Source organism: Phodopus roborovskii, unplaced genomic scaffold (genome assembly GCF_943737965.1).
Source record: "Phodopus roborovskii unplaced genomic scaffold, PHOROB, whole genome shotgun sequence".
Taxonomy (NCBI): domain Eukaryota; kingdom Metazoa; phylum Chordata; class Mammalia; order Rodentia; family Cricetidae; genus Phodopus; species Phodopus roborovskii.
In genome coordinates, this window is record NW_026126409.1 from 19,785,755 (window position 1) to 19,811,529 (window position 25,775).

General features: G+C 41.8%; 1 protein-coding gene across 1 annotated transcript in view; it reads left to right on the top strand.

Annotated features, from left to right (window-relative positions):
* The window catches only part of Zmat4 (zinc finger matrin-type 4), a 327,753-nt gene extending 302,179 nt beyond the window's left edge, over window positions 1–25,574 (top strand). Inside the window, exon 7 of the mRNA XM_051182141.1 lies at window positions 25,047–25,574. Coding sequence (XP_051038098.1) covers window positions 25,047–25,062 — 16 coding nt within the window. The 3' untranslated portion in view covers window positions 25,063–25,574. The remainder of the gene's footprint in view (window positions 1–25,046) is intronic.
* The last annotated feature ends 201 nt before the right edge of the window (window positions 25,575–25,775 follow it).

A 25,775-nucleotide genomic window follows, 5' to 3' on the forward strand; every position in this document is an offset into this window, starting at 1 on the left:
GCACTTGGGATCACATACCTTTAATCCCAGCATTAGGGAGATGTAGACAGAAGTGATATGGCTGGGTAGAGAAAGGTATATAAAGAAGAAGCAAAGTCAGTCTTAGGCATTAATCTTCAGCCGTGTTGAAGAGAGCATAGCTTGGTGGAGGCTTGGTGAAGAGCAGTGCAGTTTGGAGATGCAATTAGAGGATACAATCACCCCTTCCATCTGAGCATTGGAAGAGGTGAGAAAGCTCTAGGGCTTGGCTGCTTTACTTCTCTGATCTTTCAGCTTGAACCCTTGTATCTCTCTCTGGATTATTATTATTCATGTTGGAAATCATGGTTGCCTTCTGGTGGCTCTGAGCTGATGACTTAATGTTTCAGATTCACTCTTGGAGCCCAACAAATCTCATGTTATTTGTGATTAGGCCTCATATAGGCACTCAGTGTCAGTTACCTCGGGTAAAAGGCCACTAGCTACAAGAATTGGTTCAGAGAAGTGTACTCCCACTACCAGTAAAAAGAACCAGGCTTGTTTTCAGAACAGACCTTTCTTGGTAGACCCCATGGCCAGAGCCCCAGTATCAGCTTTCCTTCTCACTGTTTATGTGGCCTTGATCAAGTTTAAATATTAAATTAAATAAGCAAACCTATTGCAATACAAGATAACAAAAATAAAAAGAGTAGATTTATGGGTTTGATATGCCTGGATACCATGGGACCATCAGCTCAGTCAAGAGCCAAAACACATTCAGAAGAACCACCAGTGGCTTTCCCGTCCAACACCTTCATCCATAACCTAGCCATCAATGCTTAGTTTGTTGTTCTGAGATTTAATGGAATGATACAGTATATGTTCTTTTCTTCCTGGCTTATTTTGCCCAACATAATGCTTCTGAGAGTCATTCACAATGCTGCATGGATTGGTAGCTCCTTTTTTGCTTGTGTGGTTTTGAACAAAGCATGCCACCATTGAGCATTGCTGTCCCTACTGGAACTGTGCTATGCGATCACATACATGCCAAACATCTACTATTCTTTACTTGTATGACTTGAAGGTTTCCTTATTTAACTTTTACTAATTTTTAACCTGGCAGGAAAATGGCTAAAAATATTTCTTTTTAGTATTTATTTCTGTACTGATGGATAGTCCAGGAGCTGACCAAACCCCAAGCTGAATCCTCTTGACCATCAGAATATAAGATGGGGACTTCTTGCTAGTTTTAACTGAGGATAGAGGGATAGAGTTTATTGTCAGATAGAATTCAAAGGATGAAGTTCATTATAACTCCATTCTATGTCATGATATTGCGATCAGACTGTAAAAACTACTCAGGAAAGTGGGTTGAGTTAAGATCAACTCAGGAGAATTCTTAAGGAGCCCCTGGCTGCTTGCTTAAACATTAAGCTACTAGATTTTCATGCATTTTGTGTCTTTTGGAAAAATATATATCCCATTCTGATCTATTTTTACTAATAGGCATAATTATTATATCAATTTTTTAGTGTTTAAAGACATTGAAATTTTAACTGCCTCAACGTGACCATTACCATTACCATATCTCTTATACTCTAAAAGCCTGTGTGAGTAAAATAAATAGTAATTTTAAAAAGAAATAATGTGTGTACTTGTAATGATTAGCTGCAATTGGCACTTACAAAATGTTTTTAGGGAACTGAGTTTGGTCTATTCGTTTATAATTTATCATAAAACACCTATATTAATTAAATCAGTAAAATATGCTGTTTTAGTAGTCAGATTCCACTGAGGATAAAGAGAGGAGTTGAACAGGGTAGAGCTATGTCCCAGGTTGAAGGGATAAATCTCATTCTCTTACTCTGCCTTTGGAGTGGAGTATGGAGGACACAGCATTTTGTCCATTTAGACTGTAATTTTCATAGTGTGGCTAGGGCAAAGGTATGAATGATTAGATGAATCAGCCCTTTATGTCAATCCTGTCCCATAACTAAAGTCTACTGAGCACTGACCAAGTATATCAGACTGTAGAAACAATGCTGAGAAAACCATGAAGATATCCATGCCTCACACCTACCTATCTATCAATAAGTTAAGGATATACAACAAGAATCCAAGTAATAATATAAGTAAGCATAAGATCACACAAGCACAAGGGATACCCAGCGCTGCTGGGATCCCGGCAAAGGAATGGCTGCCTGTGTTGAAACTGTTAGCTGAGGTTGCAGGGGAATGACACAATGCAGAAGTATGGGAATGAGAGCAGCTCTGGCAGCTTTGCCTCTGCCATCCACCAACTGTGTGTCTGAGTGTGTATCTGAGCACCTCCCTGGGGTTTAGTTTGCACATCTGTGAAAAGCAACAGGTTAGAGAAATGTTGATCAATACTGACTCGAAGGAGGCGGCTGGAAGGAAGCTCAAAGTCATTAGCCTCAGCTACAGAGTGAATTTGAGTAGTACCTAAGGCCTAAGATACAAGAGACCCTGCCTTAAAACACACACATAGTAAATAAAATTCAAAGACACTTTTTTTTTAAGTTTCATTTACTCAATCATCCTCAGATTACACAGTATCCTACAGACACTATGGATTAGAGTCTCAAAACTAAAGGAAATAGCTGAACATGCTCCTTGCTGATAGCATTGCTTCATTAGTCTGGGAGCTCCTTGGTGGGGTTTCTTTACCATTCTGATCCATAAAACTCATATCCCCCCACTTTCAATCTTTATTTCACAATTAAAAATATATCTTCACACTGCTTGAGTATTTTTGTGGCAAAATTTCCATTACTGACTGGTTACGTTTGGAAACATGTATTGTCCAGAATTGGAAGCAGTTTTTTTTTTTGTTAAATAAATAAACAAACAAAACCAAATATCCTGAATGAGGAAGATGTGTCCAGCATTAGCTTCTGTTGCTCATTTAGCTTAGTAATAGGCATTGTGATGTGTTTGTTCATCTTGGCGCTAATCTAGTCCATTCTATATCATGATCAGAGAATTCAGATGAAGTGAGAATCTAGGCTCAATCCATATCAACTTATCTAAGTGTTCATTTAGTCTCATATACCCATCTTTAATAGGAAGGAGAGAACATGTGACCTTTTATTCTACAGCTTTCTGAGTTACAAAAAAAAAAAAAAAATCTCAATCCATTTCATGCTGAGTAGTCAAATCAAAATCTACAATGTTAGCTTCCAGAATTGTGGGTAATTTTTCAAGCCCCAGGACACAATTAGTTCAGTGTTGTATCCATAGCCTCTGGTGCTACTGTATTCTCTGGGAGCTCTTTTCCCCCTCCTTATGTAAGAGCCCTTTCTTCAAAAGCTGCCCAGCAGGATAGCATGTGACTTTACTCTTTTATTTCTAAAACCGGCACCATTGAACTTTTTTTCTGTCCTAACAGGAAGATCTTAGGAATGCCTTAAATAGATAACTTTTAAAATGCTGGTTTTATTTCCTTGATAATGGATAAAGTTCAAATAATAGATCCGATTGTTGATGTTTCTTTCCAGCGTTTCAGCAGATAAAGCCCAGTGGAGCGCTCAGGCTTTTATGAGCAGCTGTCTTACTAAATTAGGATCCAGTTGTCCATGAGTGTCTATGTCAGAATGGACACTGTAAGACTCTGTGGAGATGGGTCTCATTTAAAATCTAGTTTTTGTTCAGTACAGCTCCTATTCCAGGAAGCTGAGTAGGGAGTTTGAGCTTTTCCAGCAGCCTCCATAACAGATTTCAGAAGCAACCACACAATTTTCTATTGCTTAATCTTGGAACTAGGTGCCCTAAACTTGGTATCCCATGACATATAGGAATCCATGGGGTAGAGATGAGCTTCCCCTGGAAGGGGAAGAAATCCACCTTAGTCACTAGAGTTCCCTCTAAGGTGACAGGAAATAGACACATCCACCAGCCATAGGAAAACAGCAACACAAGTCTCTCAAGTTTGGCTCCCAATTTTCCTCATATATACATGTAGGGAAAGCAAATATAGCAAATTTAATCCAGTAGTGAGGAACTAACTGGTCATCTTTATGGGCACAAAATCCTATTTCCACAATGAATTGAGAGACTTGTTCTTGTGGATGAATTATCTGGAGACTGGCAGTAAGACAGCATTCATAAGGAACTTGGAAACATCCATTGGTCAGGTCTACAATGCACATTAAATGACCTACCCTCTAAGGAGTACGGTTTTTCCGCCTGCCGCTGGTCTTGTCCCGCTGCCGCGCCAGCCCCAATTAACACACAGAGACTCTGTATTTGATATAATTCTGTTGGCCAGGTACTAGTTTCTTATCAGCTAGCTCTGTCTTAAGTATTAACCCATTTCTGCTTTCTCCAGACTCTCCATCTATACCCTCCTTCCTTTCCTATTGGCCAACAGTGCTTTATTCAGTAACCAGTATGAGAAACATATTTACAGAATTGCATCTCCCATCACTACCCCATCCTGCATTCAGAATATCCATTGGTCAGGTTGACCCTGCACATATAATGACCTACTCCACATTGCAATCTAAATCACCTTAAAGAATCACAGATCAGTAAGCTGTGTTTGCTGCTCTCAGGCTCTGCATTCAGGCCACTGTTTAAATTTCCAAACACTCAAGTATTACAGTGCCAAAAGGAAACCTTCCAGTTCTTGGGAACATTAGAACAGCAGCCGAGTGTGCTGGTGGCCTTGCTGGGATAGCAATTGGTTGCTGAGCTGTCTGAGCCGTTGCCATGGAAGAGTCACTGAACTGACTGAGAGTAATTATGTACCTACTGTGTATGGAAATATGACATTATCCCTACAAGGATAGGTTCTAGATGATGGAGCTCTTGGAGCCTGGGATCAGAAATGAGAAGCCTGGGGGCCTCAGGGTTGGGGAACAGGCTCTGGGTAGACAGAGGCATTAGCTTTGGACCAGATGTTGGCAACAATACAGCACTGTAGTGTTGTTCCTAGGAAATCACTGACGTCTGACTTCAAAGCCTTCTCCAAAAGACATAACCTCCTTCACTCATAAATTCCTATTTTCTGGATAGTCGTTGAAAATCTCTCATTGATTATGCATGAGAACTTAAATTGCAACACCTGATAGGATACTTCACTGGTAAGCAACCTGCCTGAGCTATTCCGTTAAGGATAGGAGGCACTTGTGATCAAAGAATGATGATTAGGGACGTTTATCTGTCGAATATCTGATAAAAATCACTTTAATTATTCATTCTTATTTATGCTAATAACACTTTTTCCTGTGCTATTAAAGAGCCAGTAAATGATCATGTGAGTTGGGTATACAGATTAAAGCATAAGACTGGGCATCAGACATCCTAACAAGAGCTGTTTTATGGTTCTAAATTGGAACCCTTGCTTCCAGAGAAGGTTTTTTTTTTTCACCCTTGAAGTACATTTATTCTTGATCTTTTCATTAAAATATCTCATCCTGAGCCTACCATGGATGTTCTATAATCAGCTATCTTCCTTTCTTTAACTGTTTAATTAGGGTGGAGGCCAACAGTCTATTTGATTACTAAAGTCAGTGAATATCATGGATAGCATTCCAGAATGGTATTGTCATTTTGACATTATTATTGGTGGATTTTTGCACACTGTAGCTCTGAGTTTGCCTTTGATGCAATTTCAGAGGATTGCTTTCTTCTTTCAAAGTGATAGCCTCATCCTGATACATACCTGCTGGGTAATTGTCAAAATTACAACCACAGAGGGAAAATGTGCTTTTGTCTACTTTGCCATAGAAAACCCAGCCAGGGATAATTGCACTGTGAAGTGTGAAAATGCCAAATACCAGAAGGCTGTAAGTGGTGGAGATGGGAGGGACCCAAGACAGAAATTTACAAACTGTCACTGAATTTTGTAGAGATACCAGAAAGAGCAGGCTGATGTGGCTGGGGCTGGCTTGGCTTTCTCAGGTTCAGGTAAGGCAAGTTAAAAGATACAGCACCTGCTTTAGTGAACTCTGAACCTGCAGAGCAGCGAAAAGCACACAGCTCAGACATCATCTTTCTATGCATGTATATTTCTAGACCTTTTTGCTGTCATAGTTGTATGCTAGATTTTTTTTTTTGCTAGATTTTTTTTTAAGCCTGACCTCCATAAAAATGTCAAGTAGTCATTAGATGAACTAAACTCATGGCCCATGTGGTAGTTTTAGAAGGGAAAAGGACAAGAAGTGTGTGATAGTGTTTTATGACAACTTTGACACAAGATAGACTAATTTGGGAAGAGGAATGTCAATTAAGAAAATGCAAGCCTGTGGGGCATTTTCTTGCTGAATGTGGCTTGTGTTGTGCTCATCTTAGTAAATGTTTCTATTACTGTGAAGAGATACCATGACCATAGCAACTCTTATAAAGGAAAAATATTCAATTGGACTGGCTTATCTTTTCTTAGGTTTAGTCTATTATCATGACAAGACATGGCAATGTGCAGGCAGACATGGTGCTAGAGAAGGAGCTGAGAGTCCTATATCTTGACTCACAGGAAACAGGAAGTTGTTTGCCATACTGGTTTTGGCTTGAGCATATATGAGACCTCTAAGCCCACCCCTACAGTGACACACTTCCTCTAATGAGGCCCCACATACTTCAACAAGGCCACACCTTCTAATAGTTCTACCCCCTTTGGAAGACATTTTCTTTCAAACCATGACATTCCACTCCCTGATCCTCATAAACTTGTCACCATATTACAATGCAAAAATGCATTCAGTCCCCGTAGTCTATAACAGTCTCTAACTTATTTTAAAAGTCTCAAGTTCAAAGTCTTTTCTGAGATTCATGCAATCTAACTGTAATCTCCTATAAAATCAAAATAAAAAAAGCAGATCACATACTTCCAATATATAATGGTATAGGATATAAATTACCATTCTAAACTGTAGGGAAGGGAGCATATTGAGGAAATGCTGAACCAAAGCAAGACCAAAATTCATCCGGGGAAACCATACATGTTAAAAGACTCTTCAGATCTCCAGCTCCTTTCATCTTTATTGACAAACACACTACTTCCTCTTGGGGTGGTTCCACTCCCTGTTAGCAGTTTTCCTCAGCAGGTATCTCATGGCTCTAGCATCTCCAACATCTTGGGGTCTCCAGGGCAATGTAGCCTTCTCCTCCACAGCTTTACTCAATGCCCTCTGCAGACCTCCATTTAGGAACACCCCTGACACATGCCTGGCTTCAGTAATTTTCCTCAGTTGCAAAGGCAAATTCCATAGCCCCTCTTTCCTATCCTTAACTCCAGAAGTACGTGGTCAAAGCTGCCAAGTTCTGCTGATTGCTGGGGCTGGAACATGGCCTCCTTGTTCAATGATATCTTTACCAATTTTCTGTTTTCCATGGTTTCCTTCTTGCCTAAGCTTGGCTGCTCTAGGAGTTGCTCTGTAGACCAGGCTGGCCTCAAACTCAGACATCCTTTGGGGTGTTGAGATTAAAGGAGTGCCCCACTACACCTGGTACACCTGGCTCTAAGCTTTTTTTTTAAATGCATTTTCACAAGTGGAAAACTTAGCTGGGTGGGATCTGCCCTGAGGTCATTACTCCCTTTATTCTATTTCTTAATCTGCTTATTTCCTTGTTCAGTTTGTTCCTTTTCATTATAAATCTTCATTAGAGTTACCACTAATAACCATATGACAGAGTCTATATGAGACTGACATAAAAATATGACATATAAGAATTGAGGATTGAGAGAAGGGGGGAAAGTACAGGTGGGGATGATGAGCCAGGTGCTGAGATAAGATTGACCTAAGCCAGGGACCAAGTAGGAAATGGGTGTGGGAAGAGGGTACTTAAGAAGTCTAAGAGCATGCAGAGGAGATGCTGGGGCAGTTAGGGTTCTGGGCCTGGGCTTGGAGGAAATGGGAGGCAGCCATGCAGACTTGGAAGCCATTGTGTCCTAGAAGCTGCTGGGGTGGACGACCAGGGAGCAGACGACAAGACACAGCGATGGTATAGAGTAAAGACCTGAATACATGCTTGCTCACCAGCACCTGTGCCTATACACACAGGGTGACAAAGGAGTGTAGTGACCTATTTAGAGGCTCTCTTCTAAGTAAGGAAACATATTAAGGTTTCAGAAATCAAAGAATAAAGATCACTTAGGGAAGGGGCAGAATAGAGAAATTAAAACCGGAAAGAGTGAAGTGGGAAGATTACTGTCCATTAAGGATGGACACCCATTTGGCCATGGAAGCAGTACAAGATCTGAGACCATATGGGTCATGTTGTGATGACCACAACAGCTGGGATGGAAGAAAAGGCAAGGAGAGGCTTAGCAGTGATACACTACTAAGTGATAGCCTGAAACTGTGCTCTGCAGAGTGATAAGCCAGTGAGGAGGCAGAGGTGATGCACTGGATGTTCTACACAGGCAGAGAATGTGTGTGAGGGCACTCTATAAAACCGGAGTGTGTGGAATTCAGAGTGCAAAGTGGCAGCCAGTGCTCTTCTTCCCTGGCCCATGCCTGTCTCTCTATTCTGAGGAACCACTGAGAATCATGACGGGTAAGGTGACCAAGAGGAGACTCACAGGGCCTGCCTACCCAGTCTGAGGTGTAGGAGGAACATTGCTAGAAACTGGCTGGCATGTGTGTCAGTTAAACAGTATCCTACCTCAGAATTACAGTGTTTTTATCCAAATGGAATATTCTAAAATATTTGTGGGGGAAAGCCTGCTATACATACACTGACTAGAGCTTAGAGGGCATAATGGAGTCCTTTGTTGGAGGAGGAGTCCACATGTATTCTACAGCAGAGAAGGAAGGGAGAGAAAAGGAAGATGGAGAGGGAGAGACAGAGAGAAGGGAATATTTTATCAGTGAGCATCCAATCAGAACAGCCAAGTAGGAGGCACCTGTCAGTCCATCTCTCTCTCTCTCTCTCTCTCTCTCTCTCTCTCTCTCTCTCTCTCTCTGCTCATATACACTAGGGATTAGACCTTAAGCAATTATGGTTGCTGGTTGAGGGCGTCTTTCATCCTAGGTCATTAAAGTTTAGAGTCAGGAGAAGTGAGGACAAGCCAGAGTCCCTGAGTAGAAGCTGAACCTAACACATCAGTTCTTACCATCTTCAGCCTCAGTGATGCAGCCTCAGGGGGATCTGATGTTCATATGTATGAACCACAATTGCTGGCCTGAGGACAGACAGGCTCCTCAATTCAAAGGAAGAGAATTCTAGAAACATGGCACAGTCTCACTGCATGAGTGGAACAATAGTGCCAGGTAGCAGGTAGCAAGACGAGGCAGCTGGGCACAGCAAAGAAAGAAGCACAAATCCTCTTGCCCCTCTTCTGAAGCAGTGAAGAGTGTGCATGCCTCAACTCCCAGCTACTTGGTTTAATATGCACAGAGGTGATAGGGAAAAGTTGAGCTCAACTGAGCCATGTGCCTTCGGCAAGCACCTCTGAGCATTGCGTGTGTAGCTAATTGATATGCACCTAGGATGGATTGTAAGCAGGACACTAAGGAATCAAAATACTGCCTGAAGAAAATGAGATTCTGTTTTCATAAATACAATGGTGTGTTTTCTCCAGCAAAAGAAAAACAGCTCTGATGAGCAAAGAAGGAAGCCATTCTCTGCTGTTACTGAGACTGTGGTGCAGGGAGGTAGGGCAGGGCTTTCTTGGAAGCTAGTCTGATTGGAAGTAGTCGTATTTATATAAATTGTTCAGAATAAGCACTTATGATAAAATATCCCATTTTCCTGTGTGAAATTGTGTATTTTACTTTCAATATGTATATTTAAAGTTTGACAGTATTATGAAAGTTCATTCAAAAAGAGAAAAAAGAAAGAAACCACTTAGCCACTTTGTGGATGTATGGGACTGGAGACTGAAAGGGGTGGCTTGTTGGTAGTGTCTGGGTGTCCTCTACTGTTGTTGCATGAGGACTGGTGTTAGCTGGAGAATATGACAGACTTCAGGGAATAAGAAAGTGTAAAAGTAACAACTGACTTCAAGTGTGCCTAGGATTGGTAGCTCTTCTGCCACTATTGTCTGCAGAGAGAGTGATGCTTGATTGGACACACAGGGAATCACAGACCTATTGTACATACCTACAAATCTTTATCTCAAACCTGACCTTAAGTCCAGGCACTCAGTGTAGTTGTTCCACAGGCCTCCCACATGGTTAAAAGAGAATATTGATTTCCCTACCCCAGACCATATACCGCTTTCTCTGATTCCTCTGTCCTCTCTAGACAGCACTACCATCCATCCAGCAGCTCAACACTAAGTCTGTTTGTTAATGTTGCTTCCTTCCTTGCCTTTACACCTTCTCCTATGAAGAAATCTTGTGATGACCTCCACAACCTTCAGCTCTGCCTCATCTTCTCCACTCCTGGTTCCTCAATCCCAGCCTGCAGTTCCTTCCCTTCCCTACTCCTAACAAACAACATCTTCCTGGCCCCATTCCCCTTTCTTTACGTGTTGTTTCCCATCTAGCAGCTGGAGCAGGCCACAGGCTACCCTACATAAATCTTCTGAAGCCTTCTCAGCCTACTTGGAAGCAATACCAATATTTTTTCTGGTGGCTCATAGAGCTCCATGCAATCAAAGCTATGCCCTTGTCTATCTGTCTGTTTTCTGCCTCTAATGTGTCGTCTTTTGGAAATACAGCAACATTTCTATGATGTAAAGATTCTATGGGTCTTGTTCACTGCAGCAACTCTAGCACTTAAAAGGGGCTGAGATCTAGAAGACATACATTCAGTCAGAAACAGATAATGCTAAAATCATATGTCATATTGAAGAAGCACTTGGACAAAAATTGGGGTGCCAGCCTGCTCTGTAGGAAGCTGCACTTAAAGAGGTCGTGTTTGATCTTTTTGAAGACCTATGCCTATATTTCTATTTTTCAAAAGTATCTTGTAATAATCTGAATGATACATTTAGGTAGCAATAAATAGTTAAAGCAATCTAGAAAATATTTTTGGTTACAGGCAGAAGAGAGCAATAGGCTTGAGACATGAGCAAGGGGGAAGAGCTAGTGTAGTGAGCACTTAGTATCATTCATGTCTACAGAGATGATGAGGCAACATGGAAGTAATCCCAGTGAAGTGGGTTGAAAGTTAGTTTTAAGAAGGAAAATTCTGGGCCACAGTTGTAGCTAAATGGTAGTGCACTTGCCTATTATGCTTGAGTGCCCAGGTTCTATAACACACACACACACACACACACACACACACACACACACACACACACACACACACACACAGCCCCTACTTATAGAACAAGAAACAGAAATAACTAAGAGACTATGTGAAGACCAGGCAGAAGTGTCCTAATTCTGAATGAGATGGGTTGTAGAACTGGATGCAATAAGGCAAGAGCTTTGTCTATGACATTGACAACACTGTGAAGAGAGGAAAGGAAAGATGGTCATAAGCTGCAAGTAAGAGCAGACCTCTAGGATGGCGACACTACTTGATGAAAGAAGAAAAGTAGTTTGAAAGGGAAAATCTTTTTTTTAATACTATGTGTACTATTTCTTATTTTTATATATCAATTCCAGTTCCTGCACTCTCCTGCCCTCCCATGTTCTCCCCACCAACCCCCATCCCATCCCCTTTCTGCTCCCCAGGGAGGGTGAAGCTTTCCATGTGGGATCTTCAAAGTCTGTCACATCATTTGGAGCAGGGCCTAGGCCTTCCCCCATGTGTCTAGGCTGAGAGAGATTATCCCTCTATTTGGAATGGGCTCCCAAAGTCCATTCATATACTAGGGATAAATACTGATCCACTACCAGAGGTCACATAGACTGCCCAGTCCTCCCAACTACTATGTGTACTATTTTAACTGGTGTATCTGAAAACTGTAGTATGCTGAATGAATAAATCACCAAAGTTTTACTTCCATTTTCTTTCACCAAATCTGGTCCATTTTGTCCAATTAAGAGTTTTCAAATTGTACCCCCTTTACTTATCCTCATATCCCAACCATCTTGGGCTGAATTTCTTTATCTGTGACTTAGATACCCAGCCTGCTTTTCATAGTAGCTGGGGTGAGTCAGTTCTAACATCTAGATGTGACAGAATCTGTCCTATGCTCAGAATTCTGTAATTCCCTGTTGTCTATAAGATAGATACTAAGTTTCTGTGGCTGGAATTTAGAGTCTGTTTTGACCTGGTACAGAAAGGGAAAGTCTTAAGTTCAGTGTTATTTATATAGTGTGAGTAGTCTAGTCTGTGTATCATAAAGGAAAAGATTTTTTCAATGAAAGCACAGGAACTGGAAGGGAATACAAATGAAATTGGGAATGTGGACTTTGTGAGTCTGTATGCAGCAGTAATTAATGCTGACATTGGTGGTAGTGAGTCATGAAGATATACTATGGGAAGAGAAGCAAGTAAAGATGACATCCTAGGGGGGGAAATCACAAAATTCATGTGTGGAATTGAGGAGATGGAACAGGGAAGTTAAGGAGATGGGGGTCATGTTATTGTGTTGTTAGAATCCTGGGCAGATTGAAAAGGAGGGTATTGTAGGCTGTATTATGGACACAAGAGAAATCCAATGATGGTAGTATCTAGAAACAGGAGTTGGAGGAAGAGGTATACAGTCAATTTGCCGTGGCCACTTTACTGGAAACCAGCTTAGCACTTCATGGACCTGTACAAATTAGATGAATCTTCCTATGCTAGTTGTGCCTACAACACTGGCAGCCTCACTCTCTTGATGTCCAAGAGAAAACTACAGATGATTCCTCTCTGGCTTATAGAGAAGTAGGCTACACTGTTCAGCAAATGCAGTTTGTAGGGCAGTCAGAAGAGCAGGTATATGGGGACAGGCTGGGGAGAAATGAATGGGTTGTGGTACAGTGAGTTAGGGCAAGAGGGCAAGAGCCCATAGGAATGTTTCCCACTGAGGTGAGAGAGGCAGAAGATGTGCACATAGGATCATGTCATCTGTGAAGGAAGAAGGAAAGCCTTCAGAAGATGCAACATAACTTTTGATGGCATGCATTGATGTTGATGTTGTGCTATGTCACAGCATCAGCCCCTTGACTATGTGGCAGGAGAAAGAAGATATGTCAGTATCTTCATCTATGAAATGGGGTGTGGTGTGAAGAGAAGGGTTCTAGTAATCTGAGGCCTGAGGACTATCCTATCAATCTAAGGAAGGTACTCCTCATAGGAAACTCGTAACAGATTCTTGGTGCTATTTCCACTGTGGATCTTAAAGATGTTAGAGACCATCTGATTGGATTAGGAATCAACTGAGAGGCGGCTGAAGGAAAACAAGCAGGATGCACAGCTAGAGCATCTGATAGGACAATGTTAATGATTGTTCAATATTTCGAGAAAGCCCCTTAAGGACAGTGTTTATATGTAGCAGGTCTGACTGATGCTCAGTATGGAGGCTGCTCGTCTTGGTCAATATTTGTTTCTCAAAAAGAGACCCTAGTTCCTTACCACATGTGGTACATCTTTCTTCTAATACATAAAAGGTCATAATTATACAATTAGTGCAATAGATAACAGAATTACCAAACTTTGAATACTTGTTTATAATTGTACTTTCAATGGCAAATCTCAAGAGATCCATTTGGAATCTTTCTTATTCCTTCCTTGCTGGTTAGTACCTCTCTCTCTCTCTCTCTCTCTCTCTCTCTCTCTCTCTCTCTCTCTCTCTCTCTCCCTCTCCCTCTCCCCCCCTCTCCCCCCCCATGTTTGTGATAGCCTTTGATTTCTTTCTCTGCCCTGGAGCTTGTGTAAGTCATTCATGCGTGTATTCATTCAGTCAATCATGAAACATTTGTTGACTGATCTCAACATGTATCTATCGAGCATTTACTATGTAGTAAGCATTTTTGTACTTGGAAGGGAACCACTGTTGTAAACCCAGAGATGTATCAGACACCATCTCTGTAATAAACATATTCAGGTCACTGCATTAATCTGTGACTGGGTCCTTTAAGAAGCAAATTCCCAAAGATTACCTATATAAGGATTTGATTAAGAAAGTACTTATGGAAGAGAGAGAGAGAGAGAGAGAGAGAGAGAGAGAGAGAGAGAGAGAGGTCTAGTGGGAATACAGAAAGCTGTCAGACCTCAAGTCCAAGGCAGAGTGAAGGAGAGGGAGAGAGCAGGTGCTGCGACACAGTCACTCTTGACCTTTGTACTGTCTTAGAAAGAAGGACTGCTTGGTGATTACCACAGTTTCTCCCAAACAGCCCAGTCGTCCCAGAAAGGGCCTGGCTGGCATCCCTGTTGGACTGGGTTGCAATCTGGAAACACGCTGGAAAAGAGCAGGCAGGGTCAGCATTGGGATGCTTCCTCTACTGTCCTCAAGTGAAGGATAGGCCACCTCTGACTCAGGAAGCCACACTATTCCAGGCTGAGAGGGAGAACTAACAAAGGATAGATACCCTCAAGCCCTTTCCACTGGAGGAGAGCTGAGAGCTCACTTGTGGCTGGACCATTTGGCTGGAGGAATGGGATGTTTGGTAACCAATTGAAGGAGCATGTAAATTGAAACCCTTAAAACAGGAAAGGGAATTGAAAAGCTCTGAGTAGGGAAGAGGCCTGGTGAGAGCTGTTCTCCTGCCAACCCATCAGTGGTTGAAAAGACACAAGGAAGGGAGTTAGACTGTGGAAAAGTGACCTTCAGGAGGATAGCATTGACAGTGAATGTGCACAAGCCAGGAGAGGGCTTGAAATGAACAAATGGTGTCACATGATTCCCAGTGTCCTGGGCAGAGTCTCTGATTCCCAGATTCGTGCGTGGCTCAGGTTCTGGAAAGGAGCCACTCTCAAAGGAAAGTATTACATAAAGAAACATAGATTTGGAGAAAATCCAGGTGACTGATACGGTATTTTTGGTCTCTCTGGTATAGTTCTGTATAGCTGTCAATACACAACTCAGTGCTAGAGCTATGAGCTTATCTTCTTCCTCCACAGTCCTCCTAGTTACCCCAGAAGTCAGTCAACAACCTTATATAGCAATGAGCTTGTTCATGGGGCATGAATGAATTTCTTGACATTTATCTACTTGGAAAAATCACAAGTGAAGAAAACAAAAAACCCCAAACCCCCACACCATACAGTCATAGGAGGGCTATAAACAAACAAGTTTTTGTGGTCAAGGGCACAGCCAACCTCATCTTTGCCTTGGTCTTTCTCTGTTTCTTCTGGGAGAATTCTCTTTTTATACTCTCCCAGTCTATATAGAATACATAGCAGTTAAGAGTATCCTTATATTGGTACCTATTTCAGGCAGTATAGTATTATCTGAAGCCCTTGAACCCATCCATGCAGAACCCACCCACAAAAACATGTAGTGTGTGCTTTGTTACACACTTCATTTCTGATGGTTTAAATACTCAGGCAATACAAAACTTTCCCATCAGAATTTTATGCATCAATCACACAGTCTCAGGAGAAGGAAAAGCAGGCTGTGCAGAAGTTTGAAAACATCATATTGTAAAATCCCTTTCCCTGGAAGACACACCCTAGGTGCTGTATATCATTCCTCCTCCTCCTTACAAATTCACTGCATTGTTATCGATTGGGCTACCACTTGGTTCCAAAAACTGGAACAGTTTTCTATTCTGTTCACATAAAAACTGAGCATGTAGAACAGCCTACAGGGTTACGTGCACCCAACATTCCTTCCTCCAGGCATCTCCTTATCCTGTTGCCAGCTTCTTGCCTCCTCCTTTCAGCCCCAGCTGCATAGACTTCTTTGTTACCACTGAAAAGCTCATTAGCAAGGTCTTGTCTCTTGCCTTATCTCTTGCTGGTCCAGCTCGCTGCTCTCTGAGCAACCACGACAGCCACATGGCAACCGCTGCACATGGCTGGGCCCCTCTTTCCCTTGCCTGTCCTAGGTCCTTTGCCCTTCATTGTCTTCATTCATGTCTGAAGTAGAATATAGTTTACTTATTCCACTCATCACATTCTTCCTCTGCTTCTATCATTTTTGTTTCCTGCTACCTCACCTTCACATTAAAACAGTGTGTGGCTCTAAATTTATACAAAGGACAAATATCAGGATTGCCATGTTTGAGCATTGCCAGATGAGAGGATAGGGCTGAGAAAATCAAAGTGGCTCTCTCCAGTCACATGACTGGGAAATGATAAGGCCTATGTTCTAGTTCTAGTCCGGGTCCACCAGGCCCGCAGGTCCATGTCTTTCCTGACAGGCTATGATTTTCTTTATTTCCCATAGTCAGTAGAGAGCTTCCATGGTACAGGGAGGGAGCTGCTGTTTCATGGATCTCTGAATTTTAGGTCAGGAAGCCAGGCTGTGAAAGAGTAGGAAAAGCCAAAATAGGGAAGAAACATCAACAAAGGCTTAAGTGAAGAGGGTGTATGTCCCCTGTGGTTTATGAGATCACTCAGGCTGGATGGCACACACAGATGGGGAAACAGAGACACGCGTGAGCCAGCCAAGTGTTCCATTTAGATGTCACACACAGATGTCTAATTGGCGCTTACTGTTTATTAACAGAATCAGCTTCACCATCTAGAAATGAGAGTTCATCAGAATAGTGCCAAGGATACACCTGAAGACGTCCAGTCCCTCCTCATCATCACTAATGCAGTTGCGAGTTTTCTCCCCAGGAGCCTATTGTGTGCTTTTTAAATACTTTAAAACCAAATACTTTAAAACCGTATCCTCTGCTGGACCAGCCACTGCTGCAAGCAGGATGTGTCTGTGTTCCTAGGATCTGTGGAAAAGGCACTCCTGTGTGCTGCAGATAATCTACGTTCCTGTAGCAACTGTGAGATGCCGACCATTGTCTGCCATCTGCATCTCTCACAGAGCCTCTCTGAGCCCTTCTTCCCATACACCAGTCACCAACGAAGAAAGGTCAAGGGCTAGAAGCAGATAATTATGCTGTCTCGGGAATTAAAGGTTTCCTCTGAGGACCACAGGAACACAATCATTTCTTCAGTCTTTCAGTATTAACGAAGTCAACCAAAAAAGAAAAAAAAATTTCTTCCCCACCCAGTGTTGGATGAGAGCAGTCAGCATGAATTTTAATCAGAATGTCTTGTTTTTCAGCCCTGAGTTTTCCATAATCAATTTCTTTTTGTCTATTAACTAAAAGCAAATAGTTACAGGGTGTCAGAATCAATGGATCCTAGCACTGAGAATCCAATTGCTTGCATTTATAGCTAAACTCTGGTGACTGTTTCTGTAGAAGCCAAATTTATGCAAAAGGTGTGCCCCAAGAGGATTATTTTTCCTTGTGAAAGTGACTTGCTCTCAGGATTCTACAAAAAGTTGAGCTGGCATTGTCAATGAGTTTCCACAAAATGCACTGCAGTTTTCCTTCCCCTTCCCTTTCTGCCCCATGGATGTATCCGTGGTGAGGGTGAGACCTGGGGGGTTCCTCCTTGTCTTGACTTCCCTTTTTCCTATGCCCAGAAATTTTATTTTGCTCCAAGTTTTTCTGCAGCGGCCTTGCCCCCTCTAGCCTCTGGGAGGTATGGGGAGGAGGCTTCTATGTAAGCTGGAGTGCTCTAGGGTCAATGAGCACATGGTTCTGTGGCTAGAGCAGGCAGGAGAGATGGAGTTTGAAGACTGGAACAGACACACTGACTACTTCTGCCCGGCTTAATGAGGAGATTGCAGTGTCTCGGAGGACTACGGAATCCAGGAGCAGTGTTTCTTAGCCTCATCTACCATGCGAGGCCCTCTGTCAGCACACTTTCTTCTTGACCCTAATGACTGTGGCCAACCCAGGGGCATCTGCCACAGAAATGTACTGTTTAAGCACTCAGGAGGCAGGGAAGCCACCAGGTTGGTGTCAGCAGGCAGTGTCCTGCTGACATACACGGGAAAGTATGTGTTCCAGACCTTTTCCAGCTTCTGGAAGGCCCTTGGTTGTAGCAGCAGAATTCAAACTTTGATGTGGCTATTTCAGTTTTTCCCCAATCCATATAGTTCAACCATTTTCAAAATAATCAACACTTAATTCCTATATTGGTTACTCTGTCTAAATACCTGAGAGAAATAGCTAAGAGGAGGCCAGACTTATTTTCCTGCCTTGAGGTTCCATGATGGCGGGGAGAGCAGCGCAGGGGAGTCCTCTCGGTGGCATCAGATGGATGTGATGCAGCTGCTGTTGACAGCATGGCAGACCAAGCAGCAGGAGTACCCAGAACTGATGCCAGGCACTGCCCTTCAGAGGCCTAGTAACCCACTTCCATCAGCCAGGCGCCTCCTGAAGGTTCCACATTCAAATTAGCACAAGCCCTAGCTACAACAAGGCTCCTAACACCGTCTGCTGAGAGCTTTCAGACTCAATCCATAGCACTTTCCTTCTGTTTAACATTTTGTCCCTCTTGTAGTTTGAACATGGAAGTCAGGTGGAATGTTCCAGACTTGGCTTGGGGATGTCTTTTACAGTGCATCACCATATCTGCTATTGCTGGTCAGGAAAGAGTCGAGGTGGGAAACGTTTGGCTTCCTTTCCGTGTTGTCCTCCTTGACTTTTCCTGTTTCCCATTCCATCTCTGGCTCCACTTCCCTTTGTAATCCCAGAATATCTCCTCAAAAGGCTCTGGCATGGCCATGTTGATGAAAATCTTGCTTTCTGTACCTCAAGCATAGACGTAGGACTCCTTAGATGTTTGAAAGTCTGCTGTGGCAGAATGATAATGGAAGGAAAAATATCTGATACTAGCTAGTGAGTATATGGGTCCCATTATCCAATAAGACAGCACTGTGCTTTATGTTTCAAGGCATATCTAATTGAAGAGGCATTTGGTGGCTGCAGAACAGCACTGTTTTACAAAGTTCTGTGGTTATGTAAAGGCTTTGTGTTTATTTATACAGTGTATTGAAAGAACCACATGTAGCTGGGGACATTTGAAATGCAGCTAAAGTGAGGATCAACTGACTTTTGACAGTAATTAACATAAATTTTATACTTCAATGGCCACACATGACTTCAGATACCGTCATAGACTGTGTAGCTTTCTTTAGTGTGAATACTAGTATGGACCCATCAAATAATATATCCTTCCCTTCTATCATCTTCATGAATCTTTCATCATGGCCTATGGGGCAAGTAGAGTAGAAGAAAACTGCCTTTGGTCTCTAGAAGTTAATCTACTTCAAGACCCTGCCTGTCTGCTGGCCAGTCATATCAGACCCAGTAGCTGGCTTAGCCTAAAACTGAGGCCCACATAAAAGATGAGTAAGAGGAATAGGGCTCGCCAGAGAACATTTGCTATTATTTCTCATGTACCAGCTACATAGTACTTTCATTTAGTAACACAGTCTTCACTGCATCCCAATGAGGTCTATGTATCACTATAGTATACCCATTTTATGTGCTAGGAAATAAGATTTAAGTTCAGATATTTGAAAGTGAAGCCTTCTCTCTAACAACTATTGGAGTGTTCCTGTCAGGATACCTTGCAGAGAAATTCCTGACCTAGTACCATGAACCCTCTCAGTCCTTACTGTACATGACAGTGAACTCTGAATTAAAAGTTATTCCAAGAATTGTCTAAGCTTGTGCCAGTTAATTCTGACATTGCCAACCGTTAGTTCATGCTTTGCAAGGGAAAGGCGTAGTGTTCAGCAGACCTGTACTCCAGACATCAGCTGTAAGCCCTGAGGCTCCTCTGCCCACCTGTACTTCTCATTAGCAATGCATCTCTGAGTTCCCAGGGTTGCCTCACGTTCAACAATTCACTGGAAGGAATCTCAGAATCAGGAAAGAGCCAGACTTTTGGCTAATTTTACTTAGATATAAATGCAAGCCAAATGAGAAGGTGTTGATGACAAGATCTGGGGGAGGTAGCATTCCTGGAGCTCCTGCACCCCGTCCTTGTGAGATGGGAACACACTGTCCTCCCAGAACACTGAGACACTGGCAGGAAGCTGGGCTGAACCCTGGGGCCAGCATTTGTGACCATGGCTTGGTTGTGCAGACAAGCTATTTACAATTGCCTGTGAGGCTAAAACCCCAAGAAAGGAGTGCCACCCTCAAAGGGGAGCATAGATGTGAGGGCTCAGATCTCAGGAATGGCAAGCTTGGGTGTACCTGTGTGTTAGGGGCTAGGGGCACTGTCAGGCTTTTGCATTTGTGAAGCACAACTGTTGACTTTCCCATGATAATCCCAGTGGTCCCTCTAGCTCTAACTTTTTATTATTTTGAGATTTAGTGGGGAAAAAATGTTTTGCAAAGCAAATGAATAGTGTAAACAAGATTATAAAGAGAATGTTTGGCTTCTTAAGGGAATAAACTGTTCTAAAATGCACCAGGAGCATTCATTTACATATAAACAAAGGAGGCTTGGGTTTTTTTTTTTTTTTTTTAAGGTGCTTTGGTAAGTTAATTACAAATTTTTTTTTTTTTTTGGTCAATTGTGCAAGTCTGCATGTATTAGAAAGTGGCATATCCAAATTCTTTGTAATATCCTATACTTTGGGCTGAATTTTGGCAAATTACTTCTCTGTCCCATGGGCTATAAATATGAGATTTATTTTGCCAGGATAGATTTGAATATGTTCACCTTGTGCTTATCCAATGTTAACTGAACCCCATCTGCCTTTGGGTGTTTTGAGTCAGCATTGTCCTGCTCTGCAGCATCCAAAGGCCTGGCTGCACTTGTAATTCACACCTCTGTGTTTTTCTGCATCCTACTTCCTCCCTCATACAGTTGACCATGTCTTCACTCCACTCCCTCTACCTGCCAGACTACACAGAATTCCAATCATCTTTCTGTCCCCACTTCCCCCATTTTCTCTTTCTCCACTCCCCACTATTCCCTGAGCCCTTCATTCTCTGACAGCTACCTTTCTCAGAAAGTGTGTCTAATGTAATCCCTTGGCATCCGACCCCCTCTCATAAGCACAGAAATTGCTTATCACTTCCTAAAGCTTGGCCATTTTCTTAAGGCTTTCTTCTCTATTCCTAAGTGGCTGTTTAAAATAGTTATATTTGGTTGTGTCAGGGTAAATCCAGGCAATGATTATCTGGGGAAGGTGTGGTTTCCTTAAGGATCTGCATGCATCTGGACAAGTAAAAAGGCTGGGCCAATTTCTACGCAGAAAGTCCTGAGTCTGTCTTTGGAAGAGGAATGCAGGAAGGCAGGAATAGGAACAACAAGTGTTCCCCTGAGGAATATACTTGAACTTAATTTTCATTGTGCTGAGAAAGTTGAGCGAACGTGTTAAGTCTTTGGCTGCCATCTACTTTTGGGAACACAGGTTGAGTAGGTTTTGGTGCCGGGGTAGAAGCCAAAGCATAGCATGTTAGGCAAGTGCTGTGGTGCTGAGCTATATTTGCTTTCTTAGTTTTTGTCTTGAGGGGGTCTCACTAAGTTGATTTGGCTGGCCTTGAATTCACACTGTCCCAGACCTTATTTGACAGCTAGGACAGTCAAGTAAGTTAAAAGCATGACTCTATAGTACACAAACCTAAGAACACACCTCTTCCTTTGTTCAGCACTCTGCCTGCGTCATTTCATAGAAACCATGGTGGCATTTTTGTCACTGTTTACTTGTAGTCTGACTGTCAGAATGCAGCTTTATGAATCCAGACAGTATTATTCATTTTGGTTTTCAGCTTACTCATAGAACAGTTGAAATTTAGCATGGAACAAGTGGATCATTCCATTTCCCTGCTAGACTTTGACGACTCCCCATGGGGAGCCTTAGCCTTCCTGAGGAGTGGGAACTGGGATTGGTATGTAAAATGAGAAAATATTGTCTTAAAATAAAGAAAAAAATATGTAAAAAAATCCCTTTCAAGTATGCATGGTTATTTAATCACAAGAAATGGCCTGTGTACATTTCTGGTGGAATAGTTTTCCAGTGGTTCTTATGGTGCTACATGTAGATGTCTGTCTGATGTTCAGGTGGGATCAAGACCCACTTCTTTGAATCTTTTGGAACTGAAATGCAGTGAAAGGAAGGGGATAGAAAGAGCAGAAGTTTGTGTTGCCTAATGCTGAGGCATGGTTAGGACATGACATCCCATAGGAGCTACAGTTCATGGAGCTATGTGTAGCTCCACAGTTCTCTGGCATGGAAACTTCTGATGTGTGTAACTTTTATAAATGATGCCATTTCTTTCTGATGGTGTTCCAAGATCCCAAGTTAACATCTAGTCTTCTCAGAAAGGTTGCAAATGTGAAAAAAAGGGCCCTAGGCTTATCCTGCTTACTGTTGTGCATGTTGAGAGTAATGTGTGACTGATATGTGCAGGATGCAATTGAAATTCTGCCCTTCATCTCCATCCAGTTGAAGACAGACTGTGAGACTATCAGTGATGATCACTTGGGGTTGCTAGCCTGACAAACCTGGGAAGAGGGCTCTTCACTTGAAGAGTTACCTCTGTCCAATTGGCTTGTGGTCATATCTGAATGCGTTTTCTTGGCTAAACCCTTTCTTCCCCAACTTTTTATCATGGTGTTTATCACAGCAACAGACAGCAAACTGGAACACTAACCTTCTGCATAAACAGAAACAATGTCATGAATTATCCTTTCTCTGCTTTCCTTCAGTGTTCTATTTTAAGAAATTTCTGAAAATACATGAATTATGCAGCTTATCTCTCAGATAAAAAGGAATTTTCTGCTCAGACTGGATAGCTCCATATTTATTAATAGCACCAAAAATTTCCATGTTCTTTGTGTCCAATGGGATGCTATGTAAAATATGAAGGAGCCATTCCAGCAAGGATAACTGCTATAGGAGAATAATTATAAAAGCTATATGGAATTGAAAGACCCTTTAATTTGTCATTACTTTTCTGCATTCAGTGAGGATCTGGATAATTATGCTGACTATAAAGGGAACTGAGTGATATTTCCCCTCATGATGAGATTAAATCCCTATTATACCACTTCCACTAGAAAGTAAAACAACCTCCACCCCCACCCCTCATCTGAATTCCAAGAAGGATGCAAATGGAATTGAGGACTGCTTACTGCAGATGTGCTTGGATTCCTCACTGGTACCCATGGATGTGTGATCCAGGTCCCTTTTCATTTGAAAAGTGTTCCTTTCCACAGTTTATGGAAATGAATTATACTTGTTTGCTGAGTTTGAACTTTTGGCCTTTATGTCACATTAATTCATGACATTGACAAGGGCAATAGAATTTCCTTGTCATAAACTGTTGGTGGCAAAAACCCAATGCAATATTTTTTTTTAAATAGGGATTTTCTTTACAGAAGAATTATTTTTAAAAGATAGTGGTTTCCAAGGTCATTTCAAGGCAAAATTTCAAAGCCATTAAAAAGAAGAGAAAGTGTGGAATCTCCTATCCCATGTGGTTTGCATTACACTAACAACAATCCAATTCTTACTTGGATCCTAAGAATATTCTATGACAGCATTTTTTTTTTGAAAATGAGGTTTTGGTTATGAGTGATACTATCTCACTGTGTAGATGTTGAACATTTGATTGTAAACCCTGTTTACTATAGTAATACCCAGCATGACAAGATATACCACCCATAGGTGCAATGGTCACACAGATGTTAGAGGTGTAACCAACTGCCTTCTAGTAGGATTTAAGGTTCACTCCACAGGAGTAAACTTATGCCTGCTGCTGCTGCAAATTTGCTCAAGCATCCATGGCTGGGGAGCTCATAGGCCCTAGGGTAAAATCTACTAGTATTATTTTACTAAATGGACATTATGTCAAACTGTCCTCTAAATTCATGGATCTCTATCTCTAGTAGTTTTGTACAACTCTCATATTTTATCAGAAACATTTCCTTATGAAGCAGATGTTGGTTGATACAGAAGCTCACAGAATAAATTACTGTGGAACACTCAGCCTCCAATAGGACATCCATATCACACCTTGTTCCCAAGGCTCAAGGACTGTCATGGAAGATAAGGCAGAGGTATTGTTAAGAGCTGAAGGTCAGAAAAGACCTGAGGAAAAAAAATAGCTGGTATCAACTGCACATGACTTCTTAGACTGAGATACTGTGTCTATTCCTACTCTTCAGCCCTGGGAACCTCTCTGACTTGAACCTGTAGAGATTTTGCATATGCTGCCATAGTCTCACTGAGTGTCTACAAGACACTGTTTCCCTGGAGTCATCCATCACCTCTGGCTCTTATAATCTTTTTGCCTCCTCTTCCACTTAGATCCCTGAGCCATGAGGGGAGGGGTTTGATAAAGATATCCAATTCAGGACCAAGTGCTCTAAAATCTCTCTCTGCATATTGTTCAATTGTTGGTATCTTTGTTTAATTCTCCCCCATTTTAAGAAGCTTCTGTGGTGTAGGTTGGGTAAGTTACTAATCTGTGTGAATAGCACTAAGTCATCAGGATTCATTGCATCGCTATGTTTGACAGAATAATATTGGGTTCTCCTGTAAAGCCCATGATTGATTTGGTCTCCAGTTCTTGTCCATTTTAGCAGTATCAGGTCATGAGTTACATCTTATATAGTTGGCTTTAAATCCAATAGTAGGTAGGGATAGTGCCCCAACTAGACCAAGTTACAGTGCCAGGTGTGAATCACCTCTTGAGTATTTGGCCTAAGGCATGCCATAGAACCCCCTCAACATTACAGACTATTACTAAGGCTGTTGGTTGCTCTCCACAATCTGATGGTAAAGACCTATTGTTGAAGATGACATTTTGTTATGAAACCAAGCATTATATAATACAGATTATTTAATCTCCAGAAAAATCACCATAGAGGGCCTGGGAAGATGGCTAAGCAGGTAAAGTGTTTAGTGTGCAAGCATATAATCCCCAGAACCTACATAAATGTCAAGCATGGCTGTGTATGCCTGCAATCACAACACTGGTAGGATAGAAACACGCAAATCCTACAGCCTGCCAGGCAGTCAATCTAGCAAAAATGGTGAGTTTCTGGTTGAGTAAGATACCCTGCTTCAAATATATAAGGTAGAGGGAAATAACTTGAAGTTGATCCTGAGTGCCACAGAGGTTCACAAGTTATCATACCCCCACACCTGTGTACACACACACACACACACTGAAATGATTCACCATCTAAATTCATCCTAATTTGATGAGTTTGATGGGGTTGAAGGGAATGAGGGAGAGAGGGGAGTGCCATTATGTAAAATTATGAAAGGAGGTATTACTGTCTTCCTTTCTGTCTTGCAGCCTGAAGAATAAGTAATGAAACCATCAATCAAATGCTAAGAAGAGATGCCAGCATTTCTCTGGGGCAGAGAACTGCTCACGAACCAAAAGAGGATCCTTTCTTGAGCAATGAATAACTTCTTACAAGGATTCACAGATTAACACATGACCAATCTTGATTTCTGGAAGTAGATAAGATTTCTTTTTCCTATTTAATTTAGTGGAAAATTATATTTGGATGAGTTTTAAAGAATCCTTTCCTGGTAACATGTTTAGCACAAGTTCTAAACTGCAATCACACAGCAGCTAGTCGGAGCATTATTAGAACTTACACAGAGTGGAAACTTTAATTTCCTATTTATTCTAGATTTCCTTAGAGTTACCATGATTCTGTGAGACACCTCATGGCTATCATGTAAGTCTCCCAGATCCATTAATGAGTACACTTTTGTCATCATGGGGAACATAATTGGTGACAACATCTGCAGTAACAGAACACATTATGGTTTGTGGAAGTTATATAATGGACAAACTACTGGTCCTTCTTTCTCACACTGATGAGCCAGCCTTGTCTCTAATGCCAGGAGTATGAGAATAGGTGAGAACAGAGAGGAAGGACCTTCACTCTGGATCACCTTGATTGAAAGCTTCCTAAGATTAAGCCAAGTTCTCCTTGTAAGCTGCCAGATTATAGCCTAGGAAAAGAATTAGTTTGATTGCATGATGATCCTACTAAGTCAAAATGTTGTC